Source organism: Salvia miltiorrhiza, chromosome 2, assembly GCF_028751815.1.
Source record: "Salvia miltiorrhiza cultivar Shanhuang (shh) chromosome 2, IMPLAD_Smil_shh, whole genome shotgun sequence".
Classification (NCBI taxonomy): domain Eukaryota; kingdom Viridiplantae; phylum Streptophyta; class Magnoliopsida; order Lamiales; family Lamiaceae; genus Salvia; species Salvia miltiorrhiza.
Genome location: NC_080388.1, coordinates 64,118,784 through 64,139,914, shown reverse-complemented (window position 1 = coordinate 64,139,914; position 21,131 = coordinate 64,118,784). Strand labels below are relative to the sequence as shown.

Genomic DNA, 21,131 nt, shown 5'->3' with positions numbered 1-21,131 from the left:
ATATATTTTTATGGGACGAAGGAAGTATTTTCTTAATTCTCGTGCAAAAACAAGTCTCAAGATAATCGAAATAGACAGAGTATTTGATTTTGGATATTTTGATTATCCCTAACAAAGCCGATGCACCCTGGAGGAATCGGTGTGGGAGGGACTACATAAGATTCACATAATTATTTTTCTTTTTCATTTAGTGCTCGTTTGGTTCAAGTAGAGGAATTGAAAATGAATGGAATCAAATACAGGAGTGGAATAGTAACAATAACAATTACTTTTATTAAGTGTTTGGTTTAACAATGAAAATGAACCATTAGTAAGAGATTTCCTTTTTTGTTTCTCCTTTATTTTGAGGGATAATAAATTTGGTGATTGAGTTATCCTCAAATAAATGTAATGATTAACTCATTACCAAAATAAAATACTCCCTCCGTCCCAAACGAAATGTCTTGTTTTCTTTTTTGGGCTATCCCAAACAAAATAGGACATTTCGTTTGAGACGAAGGGAATAATAAATAATGAATTCAATTAATTGAATCTCTTTCCGATCTCTAAATATCAACCAAATCGGACGTGTGCTTAACGTGATGTTAGTGTAAAAATGAATTCAATTAATTGAATCTCTTTCCGATCTCTAAGTCCAAGTGTTTGTAGGCAGGCCCCACAATGAGAGTGGTGGTGATTGATTGGTTGGAAGTTGAAAGAGTAGGAGAGCAACAAACACAAAATAGAATAGAGTAGACTTTGTGATTACAACCAAAATAGAGTGATTACATCTTTTCGGGTAAAGACAGGCCCCCTATCTTTTCATCGGAAACCCTCAACACGACGCCGTTTGCCTTGCCACGTCACAAGTACGGCTAAACAGAGCTTATAATTTGACGCCGCCGTCAATGCAGAGACACACAGACTCTACTGCTTTAGCTTTTGAATTTATGGTTCTAGGCTGCTGCTTCTGCATTTTCATTTCTCAACTACAATACTATATTCCCCCTTTTTTGGTAATACATTCAGTTCATTGATCCATTCAATATTAGATTCCAAAAATACCTCTAGTTCAGCATATAATCTAAGATGCTGTTTTGCTTAGGTTATAACTTATAAGTACTTTAAAATACATGCTTCGTCCCATTACAATAGGCTTATTTTCTATTTTAAAATATCCCATTAAATAGATTTATTTGTTTTAATAAAAAAAAAGTACTTAATTATTGTGGATCACTCCACTTTTTCCATCAAATTAAAGTAAAATTTTAAATCTCCTTGACTAAAATAATTGAGCATATTCTAGTAGGAGGGAGGGAGTAGTATATAAGTTGTTTATGAGTCAACCCTTAATTAAAATATTCATTTATCTATTTTCCACATCCACAACTCAACTTTTATCTTACTATTTATTTATGTGTTTGGCTAAGCTTATTTTAAAGAGCTTATTAATTCCCTACTAGGGTAGTAAAGTCGTTAACTAAATCCACACAATCAACCTATTAATCATATTTACCAATTTAATCCAGTTATGATGAGAGATCACACATTTAATCAATTACTCTCGTCAGAGCAGCAAAGATCGTAGATTAATAAATTATCTATCTCCTTCAGGTCTCAAGATAATCTACTAACTCTCAATAGCTCCTAAGAATAGCTCCCTATGATTAGGGATGACAATGGATCATGGACCCGGTCCAGATCCGCAGATCCAGATCCTTTTTACAGGATTTGGACCTTGTAAAAAATGGATCCAATGGATCTGGACCAGATCTGGATTACTCTTAAGATTTACGGATCTGGATCTGGAGCAAAAGTTTTGAGACCCAGATCCGGTCCAGATCCGGCCCACGGATCCGGTTATATATAAAAAATATATATATTATTTTATTTTTATCAAACTCTACCTTAAAAGATCTATTACTAATCTAAACATCAATTTTCATAAATAATGTATATAATTCTGTTAAAAATAATATTTTATTTTATCTTAATTTAAATTTTAGTTGTTGTTATTATTATTATTATATCTTTTATTTATATTGATAATATTGTTTGTGTTAATATATCAAAGTACCCACTTTCTTATAACAAAAATAAATTTTACCCACTCAAATTAAAACTTAAAATTTTACCCACTTTTTGTGTTAAATGACTAAACTGCCCCTAAGATTAAAATTAAAAACTACCCACACCTAATCTCTCTCTACACTCTCTCGATCTCTCTCTCTCCTTCCTTCCCCACCGCTCGCTCGCTCTCTCTCTTGGCTGACAGCTGCCGCCGTCCATCGCCGGCGACATGGCCGCGATAACAGCAGCGTCGCCGCCACGACTTCCCCTCCTCATCTCCAATCTCGGTCTCTCTCTCTCTCTCTCTCTCTCTCTCTCTCTACGCACTCTCTCTTTCCCTGGCTCTCTCTTTTCCAAGCGGCGCCGCCGCAACAGCAGCAGCGGCGGCAGCGGTTCCTCCCTCTCTTTTCGCGGCGGATGAGAGCTTGGAACTTCCTGGCGTTCTCCGACGGCGGATACCGGAGGATCTGCTCTCGCTCTCCAGAATTCTCTCTCTCCTTCTCCTCCCTTGCTTCCCGCTGCCACTTCTCCTTCTCCGGCAAAATCGCCGCCGCCAACTACCTCTTCCTCCCCGCTCCAAATTCGCTCACAATCTCTCTATATGCCTTCGCCTTGCTTTTCCCTCACAGGCGGAGCTCTGCCAGAAACTTCAACGTCGATTTGACCAGCTGAATCTAGGGCAGTGACAGAGGATTGTTCCATTTGATTGAGCTCGCGGCTCGTTCCCATTGTATCTGAGAGGATTTATGGATTTGAGATGGTGAAATCAGACTATAAATCATATTGCAAATCTTAGCCTACAGTAGATCTACTATATATCAAATATATATTTTGTACAAATGTTCTTGAATTCACAACCAGGTTTATGAATTCACAACTGAATTATCAGCGTTGGTTGTGAATTCACAATTAAAATAGTGTTGGTTGTGAATTCAAGTTTAATTGGTTGTGAATTCACAACTTGAAAAAATGTTGGTTGTGAATTCAAGTTTTATCGGTTGTGAATTCACAACTTGAAATATTGTGGGTTGTGAATTCACGCGAATTCACAACTAACACTATTTATAGTTGTGAATTCAAACTTTAAAACTTGAATTCACAACCAATACTTGTTATTCAGTTGTGAATTCGAGTTTTAAAGCTTGAATTCACAACCAAAATTTATTTTGGTTGTGAATTCACTGGTTGTGAATTCGTGGGTATTTATAAAAATTTTATATGTAAGGGTAAAATGGTAACTGTGGGTATTTTTTTAAGTTTTTATATTAGTGGGTAAAATTTATTTTTACTATATAAAAGTGGCTATTTTCAAAATCCACTCATATTGTTTTTGTTTTCAATGTAAAAATGGAAGACACATTGTTCCACTGTTACTGAATATTGTGATGAAGATAGAGATAAAATTGATTGTAATGATATGATAATTAATTTTTCATCCCTTTTTATATATACAATTAAAATAAGTGTGTATCTACTAATATATTATTTAGTACTTGAATATCATATTCTTACTTATTATGAAATTTTATACTAATATTTTTATATAGGTTATGATTTAATATTTATTTTTAAATAATTGTTGATACTCTAGACAAAATTCAATTTTTTTAGTTAATTCAAAATTTATAAATGTTTTAAAAGAGTAAAAAGTATGGATCTGGATTTGGACCCGAGACCCTGTGGATCTAATGGATCTGTCTGGATCTTATTTTTTTGGATCCAATGGATCTGGACCGGATCTGGACCTAAGTAAGAAAATTCGGATCTGGATCTGGACCAAGCAGGATCCGGTCCAGATCCGGCCCATTGCCATCCCTACCTATGATCCACCTATCTCCGCCAGATCTAAAGGTGAAAATCATACATTCCTCAATCCGGTAAACAATTATCTCCGTCAGGTCTCAAAGCAAATAGCTATACATGCAAATTATTAGCTAGATAATCAACAAGAAATTAAGCACCAGTAATTATGAATCATAAAATGGAAGGCAAATAAACATTAACAAATTAATCACATGAATCTAATTAATTATTTACAAACTCTAGAATCAGATTAAAAACTTATCCAGACATTTCCTCAAAAAAAAAACTTAGACAGACATAGTAAAAGAAAACATAAACATATTTAATAAGAAAACAATTGTAAAAACTGAATTAAATAAAACTCTGAATAAAACTGGAAGAATAATCTTGAATCTTCAATCTTCGCAGAAATCCAACCCAAGCTCTAAAAACTGGAAAACAATAAAAACTAAAAGCTATCAAACTGTGAAAATAAAGTTGGGAACCCTAAATAGGTAAAAAAAAAAGACCTATATATAGTGCCAGGGTAAAATACAGATTTTAAAACAAAAAAGAACTCTAGAAAATGAAAAAATCTCGCAAAATCAGACGTACGACGACCAACTTGGCGACCGTCGAGTGGGTCGCCGTTTTATGCCTTCAAAAACCACCAAATCGGCGCTCGTCGATTATTTGCACCATAGTGTAAAACTCAAACAGGGACTTCGGCTACCTAGTCGGCGATCGCCGTCTAGGTCGATTTTCTTCTTCAAAATGCTGGTTTTCGGCGACCTACACCAGTGGGTCGCTGTTTCTGGACTACTACGCGCGATGTTTTTGGTTTAGCCATATATTTCTCGTTTGAACTCCGATTTGGAATCCGTTTGCGCTCACGAACTCCTCTCGAGATGAACTACAACTTCTATTTCTGACAAGTTTTCCAAATTCAATCTCAAGATTCCTATAAATTCCATCAAAGTTCGAGCAAGTATTATATTTCACAAGATGAAGCAATATAAACACAAAACAACCATCCAACACTCAATTCCCTATAAAATTGACATCGTATGAACACTAAAAACCATGAAAATATGAGTGTTATCATATACCTACTTTATCAAAAATACCCTGAAACTTTCGAAATGTTTTCTAAACCCTCAAACTATCAGGTTTTTATCAAATATATCCACATTTTGGTCACCAGAAACGTGATGTGGCTCGTTGGATGCCACAATGTAATTTATATTCTATTTTTTTTAAATGACATGACAAAAATGATTTCGTTTCGTACCATATTCTGTCGTGTTTATCCCTAATTCTAGGTTATTAGTGTAAATTTCAAACACGATAGAAGTGAATTTTAATTTCTGAGTGCATTTTTTTAAAAATGATATAATATGAAACGACGTTGTTTTTGTCATTGCATTTACAAAATAGAAATAAATTTCATTGTGGCATCCGGCGAAGAACATCATATTTTGGGTGATCGGAAAATAAATGCAGGATATATTTGATAGTCTGAGGGTATAGAGAATATTTTGAAAGTTCACGTTTTTGGTGACCGAAAAATAAATACAAAATATATTTGATAAAAATCTGATAATTTTAGGGTTTAGAGAATATTTTGAAAGTTATACGATATTTTTGATAAAAAAAAGAGTATAATTAAGAGGTTTTCACGATATTTACCTATTTTTGAATGAATTCGTTCAGAATTAATTGATGACTTTCAAAGTTGATTGTATAGGTTGTCTTTTGTGTTATCAATTTTGTCATCAGATGTTCCATAAATGAGTAATTGAATTGAGAGTTGCTGCAGTAAACAATAACATGGGCTTGAATAATCTTTTAAATTTCAATCTAAGATAAATATGTCAAAAAATGAATTGAATTGGCGAAAATGTTGGAAAATTAACTAACGGCGTGACATAGTTAACGGTGGCTACAACAGCTAGACATACGAAAGTCCAACACAGTAGAAGCAGCAGAAATGCAGAAGTCTCAGGAGAGAAGAATCTGACTTAACAGTTTCACATGCCGCCACCCCTTTACCCAAAATGCCACAATCCCCTTGGCCTTCTCCATCATTCATTACTAGTAATTTATCTATATATATATCTATCTATCATTAACTCTTCCGCTTCTTTCAAAACTCAATTTCAGCTGCCCTATAAACCTGTCTAACCATTTCGTATCCATCTCGCACTGCCAAAATCTTAACATGAAAAAGTTTCTCAGTTTCCTCATCTTCATCAATTTCTCGTCAATTTTCGTCCATGCACAATCCGATCTCCACACGCTATTGAAGCTCAAATCATCCCTACTCGGGCCCTCGGGCTCGGGCCTCCATGACTGGGCCCCGCCGCCGTCTCCTTCCCCTTTAGCGCACTGCAACTTTTCCGGCGTCACGTGCGATGGATCGCATGTCACGTCGCTCAGCGTCACTGGCGTCCCGCTCCTCGGCATTCTGCCTCCGGAGATTGGTCTGTTGGACAGACTCGTCAGCCTCACCCTCGCCGCCGTCAACCTCACCGGCCCGCTGCCGCTTGAGATGTCGAATCTTTCCTCGTTGAAGCAAGTCAACCTCAGCTGGAACTCGATCAACGGCACGTTCCCGGCGGAGATGGTGCTGAGTTTCGCGGAGCTCCAAGTGTTCGACGTCTACAACAACAATTTCACGGGGAATCTGCCGCTGGAGTTCGTCAGTTTGAAGAAGTTGAGAGTTCTGTCGCTTGCTGGGAACTACTTCTCCGGCAATATACCGGAGATATACTCCGATTTCGAGAGCCTCGCGCATTTGGCGTTGCAGGGAAACTGTTTGACCGGGAGAATTCCGGCGGGATTGGCTAAAATTCCGAATTTGCAAGAGCTGTATCTCGGTTATTTCAACGCGTACGACGGCGGAATTCCGGCGGAGTTCGGCTCCATATCCACTCTCAAGCTGCTCGACCTAGCCCATTGCAATCTCACTGGCGAGATTCCGGCGAGTCTCGGGAATCTCAAGCATTTGCACTCTCTGTTCCTTCAGGTGCCACCACGGAATACTAAATACATGGCATCATCATTTTCATGGAAACATATTTGAATATATTATTACACTGTTATAATATATGTATATGTTGTGTGGTAGATCAATAATCTCACCGGCCAAATTCCGGCTGTTTTTTCGGCTATGACGAGCCTCATGTCGCTGGACCTTTCCATCAACAATCTCTCGGGCCGAATCCCCGAGAGTTTCGCGGAGCTCAGAAACTTGACGTTGATCAACTTGTTTCAGAACAACTTCGAGGGGCCTCTCCCCGCCTTCATCGGCGATCTCCCCAACCTCGAGGTTTTACAGATATGGAGCAACAATTTCACCCTCGGATTGCCGGAGAATCTCGGCCGGAACGGCAGGCTCCTTCTGCTCGACGTCACCCAGAATCATCTCACAGGACCGATTCCCAAAGACTTGTGCAGAGGAGGGCGGTTGAAGATGATGATATTGATGGAGAATTTTTTCTACGGCCCTCTGCCTCACGAGTTAGGGCAATGCAAATCGCTCACCAGGATACGCATCCGGAAGAACTACCTCAACGGCACAATTCCGGCGGGGTTTTTCCGGCTGCCGTTGCTGGATATGCTCGAGCTCAGCGATAATTACTTCACCGGCGAGCTGCCGGAGGAGATTTTCGCCGACAAATTGGGTAGTCTCACGCTGTCCAACAACTGGATCACCGGGAAGATTCCTCCGGCGATCGGGAAACTACCCAACCTCGAGATCTTAGCCCTCGATATGAACAAACTCTCCGGCGAGATTCCGGTGGAAATTTTTAATCTGAATAAGCTCTCGAAGCTGAACTTGAGTAGCAACGCCTTAACCGGCGAGATTCCTCTGTCCATCGATGAAAGCTCTCATCTAACATTTATTGATCTGAGCCAGAACGATTTGCACGGTGGAATTCCTAGGAGTGTTTCCTTGCTTCAGAATTTGAATCTCCTCAATCTGTCGAGAAATCGGCTGCAGGGTTCCATTCCGGGTGAAATCGGTCTGGTGAAACACTTGACTGTTCTAGACCTTTCCTACAACGACTTCTCCGGCCGACGGCCGATCACCGGACTCCTGAAAGACCTCGATGATCGGTTCTTCGCCGGCAATCCAAAGCTATGCCCGCCTCGCAGCACCTTCTGCGCGACGGCTTGGACTCCATCACAGTCCTCCTCTCACAAGCGGCATCCATCGAGCATGGCCGTGGTGATCGTAGTGCTGGTGACTGTTCTGTTAATAGCGTCGGGTGCGCTGTTCATGCTGAGGCGGCGGCGGCAGGAGAAGCCGAAGCTAACCGCATTCCAGAGGCTGGAGTTGAGAGCTGAGGACGTGCTGGAGTGCTTGAAAGAGGAGAACATTATCGGTAGAGGCGGAGCCGGAGTGGTGTACAGAGGATCCATGCCTAATGGGATTGACATCGCCATTAAACGCCTGACCGGGCGTGCTAACAGCTGCAACGATCACGGATTCAAGGCGGAGATACAGACGCTGGGAGGGATCAGGCACCGGAACATCGTTCGGCTCTTGGGATACGTGGCGAACAAGGATAGTAACCTTTTGTTGTATGAGTATATGTCGCACGGGAGCTTGGGAGAGATGCTTCATGGGTCCAAGGGGGCTCATCTGCAGTGGGAGTCGAGGTACCGGATTGCCGTGGAGGCGGCCAAGGGGCTGTGTTATCTGCACCATGATTGCTCGCCTTCCATCATTCACAGGGATGTCAAATCCAACAACATTTTGCTTGATTCCGATTATGAAGCTCATGTTGCTGATTTCGGTTTGGCTAAATTCTTGCATGATCCCGGTGCATCCGAGTGTATGTCCTCCATCGCTGGCTCCTACGGCTACATTGCCCCCGGTAATTTCTATCATTCCATTCATTTCCGGATCTTCAATTGCACCATATATATTGCTTATGTTATGCAGAGTCATCAATTCTATAGTTTTCCTTATGGAAGATTTTCAATAATTTCCTTTACACGATAGATTAATAAATCTCTTTGACATCTGACTATTATCCGTGAATGCAATAATTTCCTTTACATAGCTATTCTTTCTAAAGCTTGTAGTAGCATGCATTGGAGGTAAAATATTCTAAGTTGAATGTGTTTCCAATCTTGATAGGTTGTAATAATGCTTTTTTTTTTTTTGGGTGTATGCACAGAATATGCCTACACATTGAAAGTAGATCAGAAGAGCGACGTGTACAGCTTTGGGGTAGTGCTGCTGGAGCTCATAACGGGGCGGAGGCCGGTGGGGGAGTTTGGAGAAGGTGTGGACATTGTGCGATGGGTGTTCAAAACAAGAGCGGAGCTGTCACAGCCGTCGGATGCAGCCGTGGTTCTGGCAGTGGTGGACTCAAGGCTCACCGGGTACCCTCTGATGGGGGTGGTCAAGTTATTCAAGATCGCGATGATGTGCGTGGAGGACGAGAGCTCCGCCCGCCCCACTATGCGCCAAGTCGTTCAAATGCTCACCAATCCACCGCAGGCTACCCCTAAACTTATCACTCTTTGATGCCTCTGCCTCTGCACTTCTATTTTTAAAGGAAATAAACTTGGTTGTAGCTTAATAGCTCTAGTATTATTAATAATACTATATGGTATGTGTTGAAGAGTGATAAGATCATTTCTGCTGGACTGATTTGATGAATTGTGACCGTGAGTGTAAGATAATTTGTATAGTTTTATTTATATGTGTACTTGGCTAGTTTTTAATTTAGTTGTTGAAGTTCGATCAAGAATTTGCTTTCTTTCTGTTCTTAAATAACATCCAGCAACTTCAGCAATCCATTACAATGAAGTATATATAGATACATGTCAAATTGTCAATATAGTTAAAAGTTGTTTTAGATTATTAATAATGGAAAAAGGATCTTATATGAAGGGTATTGAAAAGTAAATTGTTGGATAAATAATGTCTAAAAAAGAAAGATATGCATAAATATGGGAACGACTTATTTGCGCCAAATGTCAATTGGCCAGTTTTGGTAGTGCCCTGCTCGGCCCAAGCCCGGTATGGGCTGAGCAGTCTGGCTAGATAGAGCAAGTGGGCGGGCTTGGGCCGTGCCATCACACATGAAATGGGTGCCGTTTGGGCATTGGTTAATTACTTAATTTTATACACTCTTTGTTTTATATTATAATATATCTCCTCATAAAATGATAATAACAAATAATTATGAAGTTACTAATTAACTCTATATATCATAGCTCCTAAATTAAATATCATATAATTCATAATCTTCAAATAATAGTAATTTTTATTTTTACATCATTTTCAAAATCATGTTATGCGATTTTCTCAATTATCTCAATTTTCTTTATGAATTTTTCACAAATAAGCAAAGAAATATGACGAGCGTCATCTCTCTTTCATTTTATGCTACCTTACTTCTCCTAAATCTTCCTCAAGATGTAAACACTAGGTGCTATTTTTGTTCACTTTATTTTTCTTTTTATGGTTTTTCTCACTACCATTATTCACATTCCTACATGTTTTAGGTAATAATTCAAATTTTCAGTTACACTTTGAGTTTTTAGAACATATTAAAACATTGTCGTTTATAGTTTATAACTAAGTACTAATTTTAGATCTACAAATTATTTGATTGATGAGACTTAGGATAAATTGAGGGGAGTTCACGACATAGTTCAAGAAAAGATTCACCACCAAATTGAGAGGTAGACTTCAGTATTGTCGAGCTCATTGAGAAAGGATCCGTGAACAATCTATTTTTGAGAGGGATGTTGCATTTCTCAAAATCATCGTCGAGCTCGTCAATGACACCTCAAGCTGCTTTTTAAACTCATATACATTTAATTATAAACAATGACATTTTAGTGTTATCCAATATTGTATCATTTTTTCTCATCGATGATTTGATCAGGTTGAATTTTTGTGACTGTCAACTCAGTTTTGATTTAGTAGAAATTTAAAATCATATGCAAAATTAGAAAAATTTATAAATCAAGTATTTTTATGTATTAGAAAATATCGTATGCAATTTAAAAGAATCTCTAAAATTTATGTGTTTAAACTTTAAGGGCTTAATATCCCCTAAAGAAAATGTAAATCGATATAGGCTGCATTTATTTTGATGGATAAATTTATCCATGAAAAATGATGGATAACAAAAATTTATGTCTTTAAATGTCTCATTTCTTTTCTAACATTTGACACAAAAGATGAATAATATTATCCCTCCATTTGAAGTGAAAATAAGGAATGAAAAATTGTGAACTTTTCTTATGTGTAAAATGTGGAAAAAAAATGAGACATTTAAAGGCATAATTTTTTGTTATTCATATTTTTCTATGAATAAATTTATCCATCAAAGTAACGCAGCGTGGAAGATTCTCACAAATGATGATCGTGAGCTATATATTAAGAGCATCTGCCACGCTTCTACTTGAGCGCTTAGAGCATCCACAATGCTTGCACCCATAGTGGGTGCAATAGAATGGGTCCCACTTCTATTGCACCCACTCCAACAATGGTATTGCACCCACTTGGGTGCAATAGATTTTATTTTATTTTTGAATTAGTTTTATTCTAGTTTCCATTTTACAATAATTAAGAAATTAAAATTTCATTGAATTAAAATTCAAATCCTACATTGATAGAAATAAAAGAAATACAAGAAATTAAAATCCTAAATTACTTAAATTAAAACAAACATAAAATAAAAAAATCCTAAATTACTTAATTTTCCTTTTTTTTTTGGCCGAAAAGGGGCGCGTGTTTACACGCCCCTTCCTTCGCTCCCGTCTCCGCCGAGTGCGATGCATCGCTCCCCCCCCCCCTTCACACCCGGGTGCAGCAACGGCGCTGGGTGCGATAGGCCGGGTTCGATCCGGCCATCGCACCCAACGATGCTGATGCTCTTACTCGAGTAAGGCGTTGCGGGGGGGCCTTACTCGAGGCCTACTCGAGTCTTCGGGTATACACGAGCGATCTAATTTTTTTTTTTTTTAATTCTCTTCTACTCTTTAAAAATCTCTCTCTCCTCTTTAAAAACTAAAAAAATCAAGTAGGTTATCAAGTAACCTCAATGCAACACTACATACTCAATGTGGTCCCCCACTATCAAGTAGGCTATCAAGTAAGTCCATTGCGGATGCTCTAATATTTTCAATGTATTTTTCGAGAGGATATATTTTCAATGTTGAATTATTGAGTATTAATTTCTTGTAATAATAATAACCCGACCCGCTATTATTCAATATCTAATGGCCATTTTGATATTTGAATTCCCTCTCATATAATTCAAATCCAAATAGCTAACGGCTCTTCCAATTGTGAAAAATGGAGATGAAATCTCCTCCGCCGTGTCCCGCCACCGTCACCATCCGCCGCAACCCACCTCGAAAAGCACGCCCCACGCCCTCATCTGCCATTCCCCTCCGTCAACCGCTCTCTTCACCTTCTCTTTTACGAGACATTTTTGCCACTGACACAGCGCAGAACCCTAACAATGCCGAACTTGCTAAAACCGATTCTTCGACGACAAGTCTCCCCGAGAACCTCAAGGTATTCTTAAGAATTCGCCCCTCCATTATTCAGAAAACCAGTAGAGCTATTGCAGAATCGAAGAACGCTTGGCCGAAAAATGCAAAACTTAAGAGCAATGCGAGGCCGAAGACGAAGAAGAGCCCTGAAATCTGCGTACAAGCGAACGAGGATCTGCGTTCCGTCACGGTTTCGACTCCGCAACCGCTGCAAGAGATGAAGAGGATCAAGTCGGAAGTATATGAAGGGTTTTCCCATGTGTTTTCTGCTGAATCATCTCAGGTTAATATTGCTTAACTAAGTTCATATTGTTATCGTGTTTAGAGTAATAATAGCTAAAGTGATGTCCTTTTTGCGGTTTGTTAGAATGATGTGTATGAGGAAATGGTGAAGCCTTTAGTTGAAGACTTTTCGATGGGGAAAAGTGGGATGTTGGCCGCCATGGGACCTAGTGGTTCGGGGAAAACTCACACTGTTTTCGGCTGTGCCCGGGAACCTGGTATGGTACCTCTTGCCCTTCGTCGTATTTTCAGTCAACATGAGAGCAGCACATCTCAATTATCTCGGTAAACTTTTAGTTCAGGTTCTTATAAATGTTGGGTAGAATAAAAGGCATTAGTTATTGCTCATTAATTTCTGACTTATTACGTGAGCAGGGTCGTCTACCTGTCGATGTTTGAGATATCTTCAGAGAGAGGAAAGGGTGAGAAGATGATTGATTTGCTGCATGATGGAGGTGATGTCAGCTTGCAGCATTCAGTTATCAAGGGACTTGGAGAGGTTACTTCTGGAGAGAATTGTTCCCCACTATTTCAATTTTCATTAACTAGTTACTTCTGTTTATCTTGAAATGAAAAGCAGAGATATTGACGATCATGTGACCATTTTGGGTTGTATTGGATAGGCTGTCGTTTACGATGCTCAGCAAGCTGAGTCTCTGATTGCACGTGGAATGCTGAAACGCGCAACAGCCATGACAAATTCTAATAGCCAGTCAAGGTCTGTATTTCAGCAATGTAGCTTTCTTCCTATTACATTTTAAGCAAGACTGTCATTTGACTTTATTGTGTTTGATGTATGTAACACTAATGGCTTTTTATGCATGCCAGTCTTAATTATTTAGGCATATCAAATATTTCTATGGGACTAAAGTGCTGAAATTAAATAAAGTTAGCTTAGTATGATGACTAATATAGTTTGCATGACTGCTTCCATGTGAAAATTTAATTTCCTGCTCTCCACTAACTGCGTCTCTCTTAAAATGATAGCGGCAAAATACTATGAGCCTGGAGGAATAATATGACGGACAATTTAGCTAGGATATTGTTATCTTTTCGATTTTGATCAAAAAATTCAAAGTTGAATTGATAATTTAACCAAGTTCAATCTACAAGTGGTCATTGTGAACTGAACCAGATAATAGTTATTGCCGCTTAGTTAAATCCTGGTATATTATCTGTGTTATCTTCTTCTGTATTTTTATTGTCTTTTCCAACTTTTCCTGTTGTAGTTGTACTAATAATAGTTCTCTTTGGTTTGAATGGTGGCTGTAATTCCTGTAGCCGCTCACAATGCATCATTAACATACGGTGTGGTCCCAAGCAAGATGGTGAAGAAGTTGATGAGAACACGAGCAGCACTACATTAACAATTGTAGATCTGGCTGGAGCAGAGAGGGAAAAGAAGACTGGGAATCAGGTATTAGTTCTGTCGATAAATTCCATTCAAGTGTTGTATCATTGTAAACAACTAGCCTATAGGCGAGTCATATAGTTTCAAGGTCAAGCTTGATGGAAAAATTTAAAGCTTGAATTCAAGCTCAAGTAACTTGCCAAGCCCAATTTTTCAAGCTCAAGCTCAACTAGATGACAAACTCATTAAGCTTGAGCTCAACTCAATGATTAACACTGTATATATTAAAGCGTGTTGTAATTCATAATCAAGCCAAAATAGTGAAATACAAAGCAAGTTACAATTAAGTTGATCAAACTTAGTTTATACAACTCAAACTGATTTATTGTTAATGGTATGGTTCTTATGTTGTTTCTCAGGGGGCTAGATTGCTTGAAAGTAATTTCATCAACAATACATCAATGGTGTTTGGGCAATGCTTGAGGGTACGAAAGAAAATTGCATCGTAGTAAATTTTACCCTGCTATTAAACTTATCCCTTGACCTCTATCATCACACACATTGGATTTACACATTTTCAGCAGTTAAGCATCTCATTATCTAGTCATTAATTTTATTCTTTTCTTCCAGTCACTCTTGGAGCACCAGAAGAATCGTAATAAAACACTGCAGAAGCACTACAAAAACTCCTTGGTACTCTTAGCTGCATTGGTGACAAAATTTTATTTGGAACCATTTCATCTCCTAAATTAGTGTTTGAAATCTGTAAATAAGAGCATCTACACTGGTTTACTTTGATCAGCTAACTAGATATTTGCGAGACTATTTAGAAGGCAAGAAGAGGATGATGTTGGTAAGCTCTCCTGTTTGTGTGGACTTGCTGTTTCATTTTTGCAGCATTAATTGTTTGTGTTGTTTATCTTAAGTATGAAATCCTGCAGATTTTAACTGTCAAACCTGGAGTAGAAGATTATCTTGACACATCATTCCTGTTGAGGCAGGCTTCACCATTTGCAAAAATAAAGTAAGCATCTCCATGTGATCATTACCTTATAGCACCTTGAACTTTCCTTAAAATAGTTACTGTACATTGGAATTAATGTAGGTTTAAAACCATGGAAGAGACCGTAAATTTGACCAACAAGAGGCCCAACCAAGCATTACCTCAGGCAGGGCAACTTAAGAAAATGAAGTTTGGCAACAACGAAATTTCTTTGGTATAGCATTCACAGATATTCATTCCAATCAAATAACTGCTGGCAGTGGAGCTGCCAGCAGTTATTTGATTAATTTCAAATATTACTGCAAATCTATTCCACATTTTCAAGGGTATCTTGTGTATGTAGTTTGACTTATTCCTGTTACCTTTCAGATTAATGAAAGAAAAATTGACAGATGGTTCCCCCAAAATTTGCACAAAGGTTGTTCTAGTAGCTATAGCTTTGTCTTATGACGCCTACTTCATTTAAATCATGCTGCAATTTATTGTAGTAACCCTTGTATTATGCCCTCTTTTTATGTTAAAATTCCTGATATGGTATTATCTTGTGGACAGACATTCCTGTTGATGCAATTGAGGGTTCCCTTGATCAAAACATTCAAGACGTGTATGATGAGAACATAAATGTTCATGCTCTATCCAATGGGTTTTCTGGATTGAGGATTCAAGAAAAATTGTTGTTAAAGGGAAATGACAGCAAGCTAATGGTTAAAAAGGACAGGGAGTACAAAGTCATGCAAGGACTTTCGAAAGCATTATGGAATGTTCTGAAACAGTACAAGGAAAAACTTGAGGTAATAGCTATATCCTCGAAAGAGAACTAATATTGTGCTTTCTTATGATTGGGTTATTCTTCATCCAATACGTACTTTTTATAATATTTCTCAACAGGGAGTGGAAATAGAAAATTGCCTTCTCAGGGACAGCTTAGCCAATGAAAAGACAAGATGCCTGGACCTCAAGAATGAACTTACCAGTGAAAAGATGAGGATCTTGGATCTGGAAAATGAAGTAAAAGAGTTAAAATCTCGATGTACTTGTAGTCAACCTTCTTCTAATGTCTTTCAAGTGTCAACACATAGTTCAAATTTTGATCATTCACAATATCAAATGGCTGAAACTTCGGAGGTACTGCAAGATCTCATATCTACCTTGTTTCTGTGTTTGTATCTCTTCTTTTCTTAAAGTTTATATGAGAGATGTCAAAAGATTCAAAACAGAGTACTATTAAACATCTAGGCTATGCTTGGTTTTCTTTTAGTTCCTTTTTCCTTTTCTGTCTTTGAGATCGGGGTTTTGGGGGTTGTGGTGTAGTCTATTAATTAAAGAAGGAATGATTTTTTCCCAATTCTTTATTAAAGAAACTATGCATATCTTCATCTTTTGGAAGCATTTTCCACCTAACGCGTCATACTCTTCAGCAAATTAATTTCTTCTTTTTTAACATCCAAAGAAGCCTAAGTGAACTTTCAAATTTTGTTATCTAAATTGCTTTGATAGTTGGTCCAATCTTTTTCCTCAAGCCTTGAAGTGAATACATCTTTATTGCAGATACTATTAAACTGCACGGTTCATGAAAGTTGTATGCATGACACTATGTAGACTGTACTCTTTAAACGTGTTTAAAATTCCTTGACAAGAGACATCTTTTTCTGTTCCACATATCTTCTTGTTCATTCTTAAATTTCATCCAGGTGAAGTCAGACATTTTATCTCCTTCCTTGAGAGGTTTGGAAAAGACTGAAAATGAGAAAGCGGCTAATCCCTCAGTAAGCTATTATCATTTCTATTTAATATCACCTTATATTTTGCTTTATTAGATATTGAAACTAGTTTATTAATGGTCAGGCTGGAGATTTAGCTTCTTGTTCTGATGGAGGCGATGAGCAACACCCACAGGTACAGATTTTAAGCAAGTTCTCAATCATTTGTTTTTTTTTTCCCCTGGAACTTGCTTACTTGGGCAAGATTTTTCTACAGTAGTATAGTTCATGTTATTTACAATGTGTCACACTTATCTGTAATTGCTTCTTCATCAGCAACTTGAAGACCTCTTAGAAAGTAGCAATGACACTGAAAATACAAAGGGCGTTAGAGATACAAGCAAAACAGATGCATGCTTTAGCAATAAGGTACTTCCACCTAGTATTGACAGTTCCCGAGAATTGGTTTGCTGTGAGAATATGGCCACAGTGGATATCCCTTGCACAAGTGAAGCAGCTATTCAGTCGACAAGTGGGTCCCTCTATATTAGTCACAAGTTTGAACAAGATGCCCCAAAAATTGTGGAAGGTGTGAAGAATTTGGAATCAGAGAGTGAATGTGCACTGGATGGATCTTGTCTTTTGTCTTCTCTTGAATATGATAATGAAGATCTAAAAGATGCAAAAGCAAAACAAGAGCTGACTCAGTTGCAAAATGGTATGACAAGTTTCAATTGTTATACAGCTTCTATCTAGGGATTCACTTATGCATGCTAGATATAGAACTTACTTCTCTGCTTCAGTAACATCTTTTAAATAATATTATAATACAATTAATATAGCTAGGTTGCACAGTGCATATATCTTTCTGTGCTTATAGAATAAGATATTTTTATGCACATTATATATTGATATCCATGGATTAATATGGGACATGGGTCTTTTTGCTTGCAAGACAAATCCATACTGAGATAATAATATTGATACACTTTTAAAAAAACCTCGTTTTCTGCTGCCCTGATCATGATCCAGATCATGATTCTTAATATCCTCGATTTCAAAACACAAAATCTCCCTTCCTTTCTTACATTTAATTAGCTTTTAGTCCTTTCATCTTCTGCACCCTTCTCACTCATGCCAATTTTGCAGATAACGGCACATCCTTGGTTGAAGAACATAATCTTCCAATGGCAGCCCATTCGCATGCTGACTCCAAGTCTTCTGAATCACGTCAGATTGGTGACATTTATCATCATGTCAACTTTGCAGATAATGATACATCATTGGTTGAGGAACAAAATGTTCCAATGTCGGACCATTTGCATTCTGACCTTAAGTCATCTGGGTCTCCTCAGAATGGTGACATGTGTACTCATGTGAAGGAAGAGCGCACGGTTAGTTTGATGCTTCAAGTATTTGAAAGTTCCTATCATAATTGCATTCTTCTTTCTTCGTAATCTGTTTGAATAATATGCCATTGTCTTTGGAAAACATAATTCAGTTATTAGTCCAGCTGTGTAGCTATTTGGTTGAAATAGCTGATGAAAAGATTAATATTCTGGATTTGTGTCTTTTCTAACAGACAATGCTTAGCCTTTGCTTACCATGGGGGACATTTACGAGATTTTTCTTCCGCTCCATTAGTCAAAATGAAGGTGTAATAGCAATGATGATATATCTATTTCACTCTTAACACTTCATCTTAGTTATTCCTGCACATTCATGAAGGATAACTTTAAAGTTTTGTTATAGGATGTTACTCCGCGTTTGTGCTAGAGGATGATAACTTTTACGGGTTCTATTTTAGGAGGGGACCATTGGGGGCACAAAGGGATTAAACCTTAAATTCTCCATCAACAAAAATGCATTATTTTATTACTTGCATCAGGCAGAATTGACACAAACATGAGATAGAGCAGAAGTTTCAACAGATCTGCTGCGTTTCCATCTTTCTCTCATAAGAAATAATCAGTATCATTATTAGAGCTCTCCTTGCTTATTATATGCTTGCGAATCATGTGTATGTTCATTGTTGCAACTTGCGACAAGACAGTCATTGCTCTCAGATATCTTTGTGTGAGCTCAATATATTCTTCACCTCACACTTGCACGTGCATCTGTAACATGGTGATTTAGCTGTACAAATCAATAGTCAACCGGTGTCTGTTGTCCACATTTCAATAAACTGATTCTTCACCTCATGTTGCTCTCAGTTGCTTCTAAATCTCACTTCTGCCACTCAATATTGACCTTTTTTATGCATGGAAAGAAAACCTTATATTATATCCAACTTAATTGAGTCTGGAATGTGATAAAGGCATGTATTTACTTATTCATACTGGTGCTAAAATTATAGAATTCTTCAGTGTTTTTGACTTTCGGAAAAGAACTGATAATCTTACCTAATGGTAGCAGGTGGAATCACTGGTTAGTATACTGCCAAAGGAAGTATTGGATGCCCAAAACAAGTCCAAATCTCATAAAGTTGCTTCTTGCAGCAATCAACTTACAGAGAAACCGAGAAGGTATTGATGATTGATTTACTGGAAGTGCTTGCTTCACATTGTGATTACTTTTCCAATTTTGATATAACTCATATCAACCACTTCTGTCAACTTATTCAGGAGACTGCAACCAGCTTCGTCTATATTGTTAAAGGATCTCAGCATGTTGGACATCAAAGATGAAAATGACAAGCCAAAGGTGAAATTCAAACTGTCTGCACGCCTCTCCTCTGATTCTCTTAACATGAAAGCACGAAAATATTCTTTTATCCTTGATAAATAGTGCCTCATGGTTCTTGTCAGATACTGTGCACATTATTATTTCAGCAGACATATAGCCGTGTTGAAGGATATTTATTTCTTTCATTATATGGATGATGACAACTTCTATAACTGCTATATGACTTCAGGGAAGCAAGGTGGGGAAGAGAGCGACAACGGATGAAAAGAGCAGAACACAAGGCAGCTTATCTCTCCTTAATTTGCTTACGAGTAAACTTGATCGATGAGAAGGTCTCATTCATAAATTTTTGTTGTATGTACAGGCGTATGTTGGAAACATCTGTTCTTTGAAGCCACAAAAGTCACTCTTCACCTGCTTACAGATCATTTTGTTACATAAAAAATCGTCTCATCTTACTATTAGGTTTCTATTGAGCTTTGCATTATGAAAAAACACAAATCTTCATTATTTCATCTGATGGTTCTTTTGCTTTAAGAACTCATCAGCATATATTATTACTATTTTCTCGACAAAAATACTACTCCCTCTGTCCCATTTGTATTGACCTCCTTGCTATTTTGGGTTGTCCCAATTGTATTGGCCCATTCCCCCTTCCTTAAAATAGCAAAAATATGGAGTAAAGCTTTCCTCCTACTTAACTCATAAATAAAGGCTTTCTTAATCTCTGTGTTCAAAAGTAAGGGGCTAATACAAATGGGATAGAGTATTTTAGAATGCATTTTATGCGAGTAGAATTCGAATAGTGTTTTAGATTTTTTTTTTTGGGATAAATTAATAATATTAAATAAATAAATTTAAAGATTGCACCACAGAGGACTTGAACTCAAGGAGCTTTGGTCTTTGGCATTAATCCCTTATCGCTTGGTTAACACACGCACACTCGTGTTTTAGATATTTGATTGCTGATTTGTGGGAGGTCTTCTTGGTTAGTGGGACCATCTCTAGTGAAAGATTTCATAGACCTTAATATTGTTTTTGTAATATGATAATTTAGAGAAGGGATTTAAAATAGACTACAAACGTTAATTTTGCTTAATAACTTCAAAATCTAGAATTTATTAATGATTTGCGTAGTAGCTGGTTTAATATAAAATTCATGCATTTTCCTCATCAAATTCTAATATAATTTAGGTCAAACTCGTTGCAGATAGTTTACCACTCAAGCTCGATTACCTAATCCCAATTGACCATGGAAAAATGTTATTGTCAAATTTTATTATTTACAACACAAAAATGTGTAGTAAGAATTATTAAAAGAATAGGGGCATTTGTAAAACTTGGGCCCTACTTCGACCAAGTTAAGGTATCCGCTTTATTATTATCTCCTATTTTAACAAACTTTGTACTTGTGTGTGTGTGTTTCTTTTCTTTCTATCTTTGACTTTGTACTTCGTGTATTACAATTACAAGTGTTGCCAAATTGTCACATAATTTATTTTCCCAAATTGTAGGACCCGATGTCAGTACTTTTTAATATGAGGTGGTATGTAAGATAATAGTACTGAAAATTAATAATTATTTATAAATATAAATTTAATAAATTATAGTTAAAATAAATATTCTGAACGGAATTAGGTAAAAAAAAATATCGTTTTCTCTTCACTTTCATAATTTCTCTTTTTCTCATGCTCTAGTTTGTTGTCGCTCCTCATCCATTCTAAAGTATTTGTTCCTCTTG

At 37.5% G+C, this 21,131-nt stretch overlaps 2 protein-coding genes across 5 annotated transcripts; both read left to right on the top strand.

Annotated features, from left to right (window-relative positions):
- Nucleotides 1-5,807: 5,807 nt before the first annotated feature.
- Nucleotides 5,808-9,599, top strand: LOC131011105 (receptor protein kinase CLAVATA1). The gene is made up of 3 exons (XM_057938880.1): nt 5,808-6,859; nt 6,962-8,717; nt 9,024-9,599. The coding sequence occupies exons 1-3, from the start codon at nt 6,053-6,055 to the stop codon at nt 9,374-9,376; spliced, it is 2,916 nt and encodes a 971-aa protein (XP_057794863.1). The 5' UTR covers nt 5,808-6,052; the 3' UTR covers nt 9,377-9,599.
- Nucleotides 9,600-12,067: 2,468 nt separating this feature from the next.
- Nucleotides 12,068-19,968, top strand: LOC131011104 (kinesin-like protein KIN-6). 4 transcript variants are annotated; one of them, XM_057938876.1, is made up of 21 exons: nt 12,111-12,652; nt 12,737-12,936; nt 13,027-13,150; nt 13,275-13,369; nt 13,933-14,068; nt 14,422-14,487; nt 14,633-14,695; nt 14,805-14,855; nt 14,944-15,026; nt 15,108-15,219; nt 15,375-15,423; nt 15,558-15,796; nt 15,894-16,130; nt 16,697-16,771; nt 16,836-16,901; nt 17,042-17,423; nt 17,855-18,099; nt 19,121-19,230; nt 19,330-19,408; nt 19,620-19,671; nt 19,755-19,968. In XM_057938876.1, exons 1-21 carry the CDS (start codon nt 12,167-12,169, stop codon nt 19,829-19,831), a joined length of 3,027 nt encoding a protein of 1,008 aa, XP_057794859.1. In that variant the 5' UTR covers nt 12,111-12,166; the 3' UTR covers nt 19,832-19,968. The 4 variants fall into 4 exon arrangements, with proteins under 4 accessions (XP_057794861.1, XP_057794859.1, XP_057794860.1 ...); XM_057938877.1 differs by having other exon boundaries at nt 12,112-12,652; nt 16,851-16,901; XM_057938878.1 differs by having other exon boundaries at nt 12,068-12,652; nt 19,620-19,968.
- Nucleotides 19,969-21,131: the final 1,163 nt, after the last annotated feature.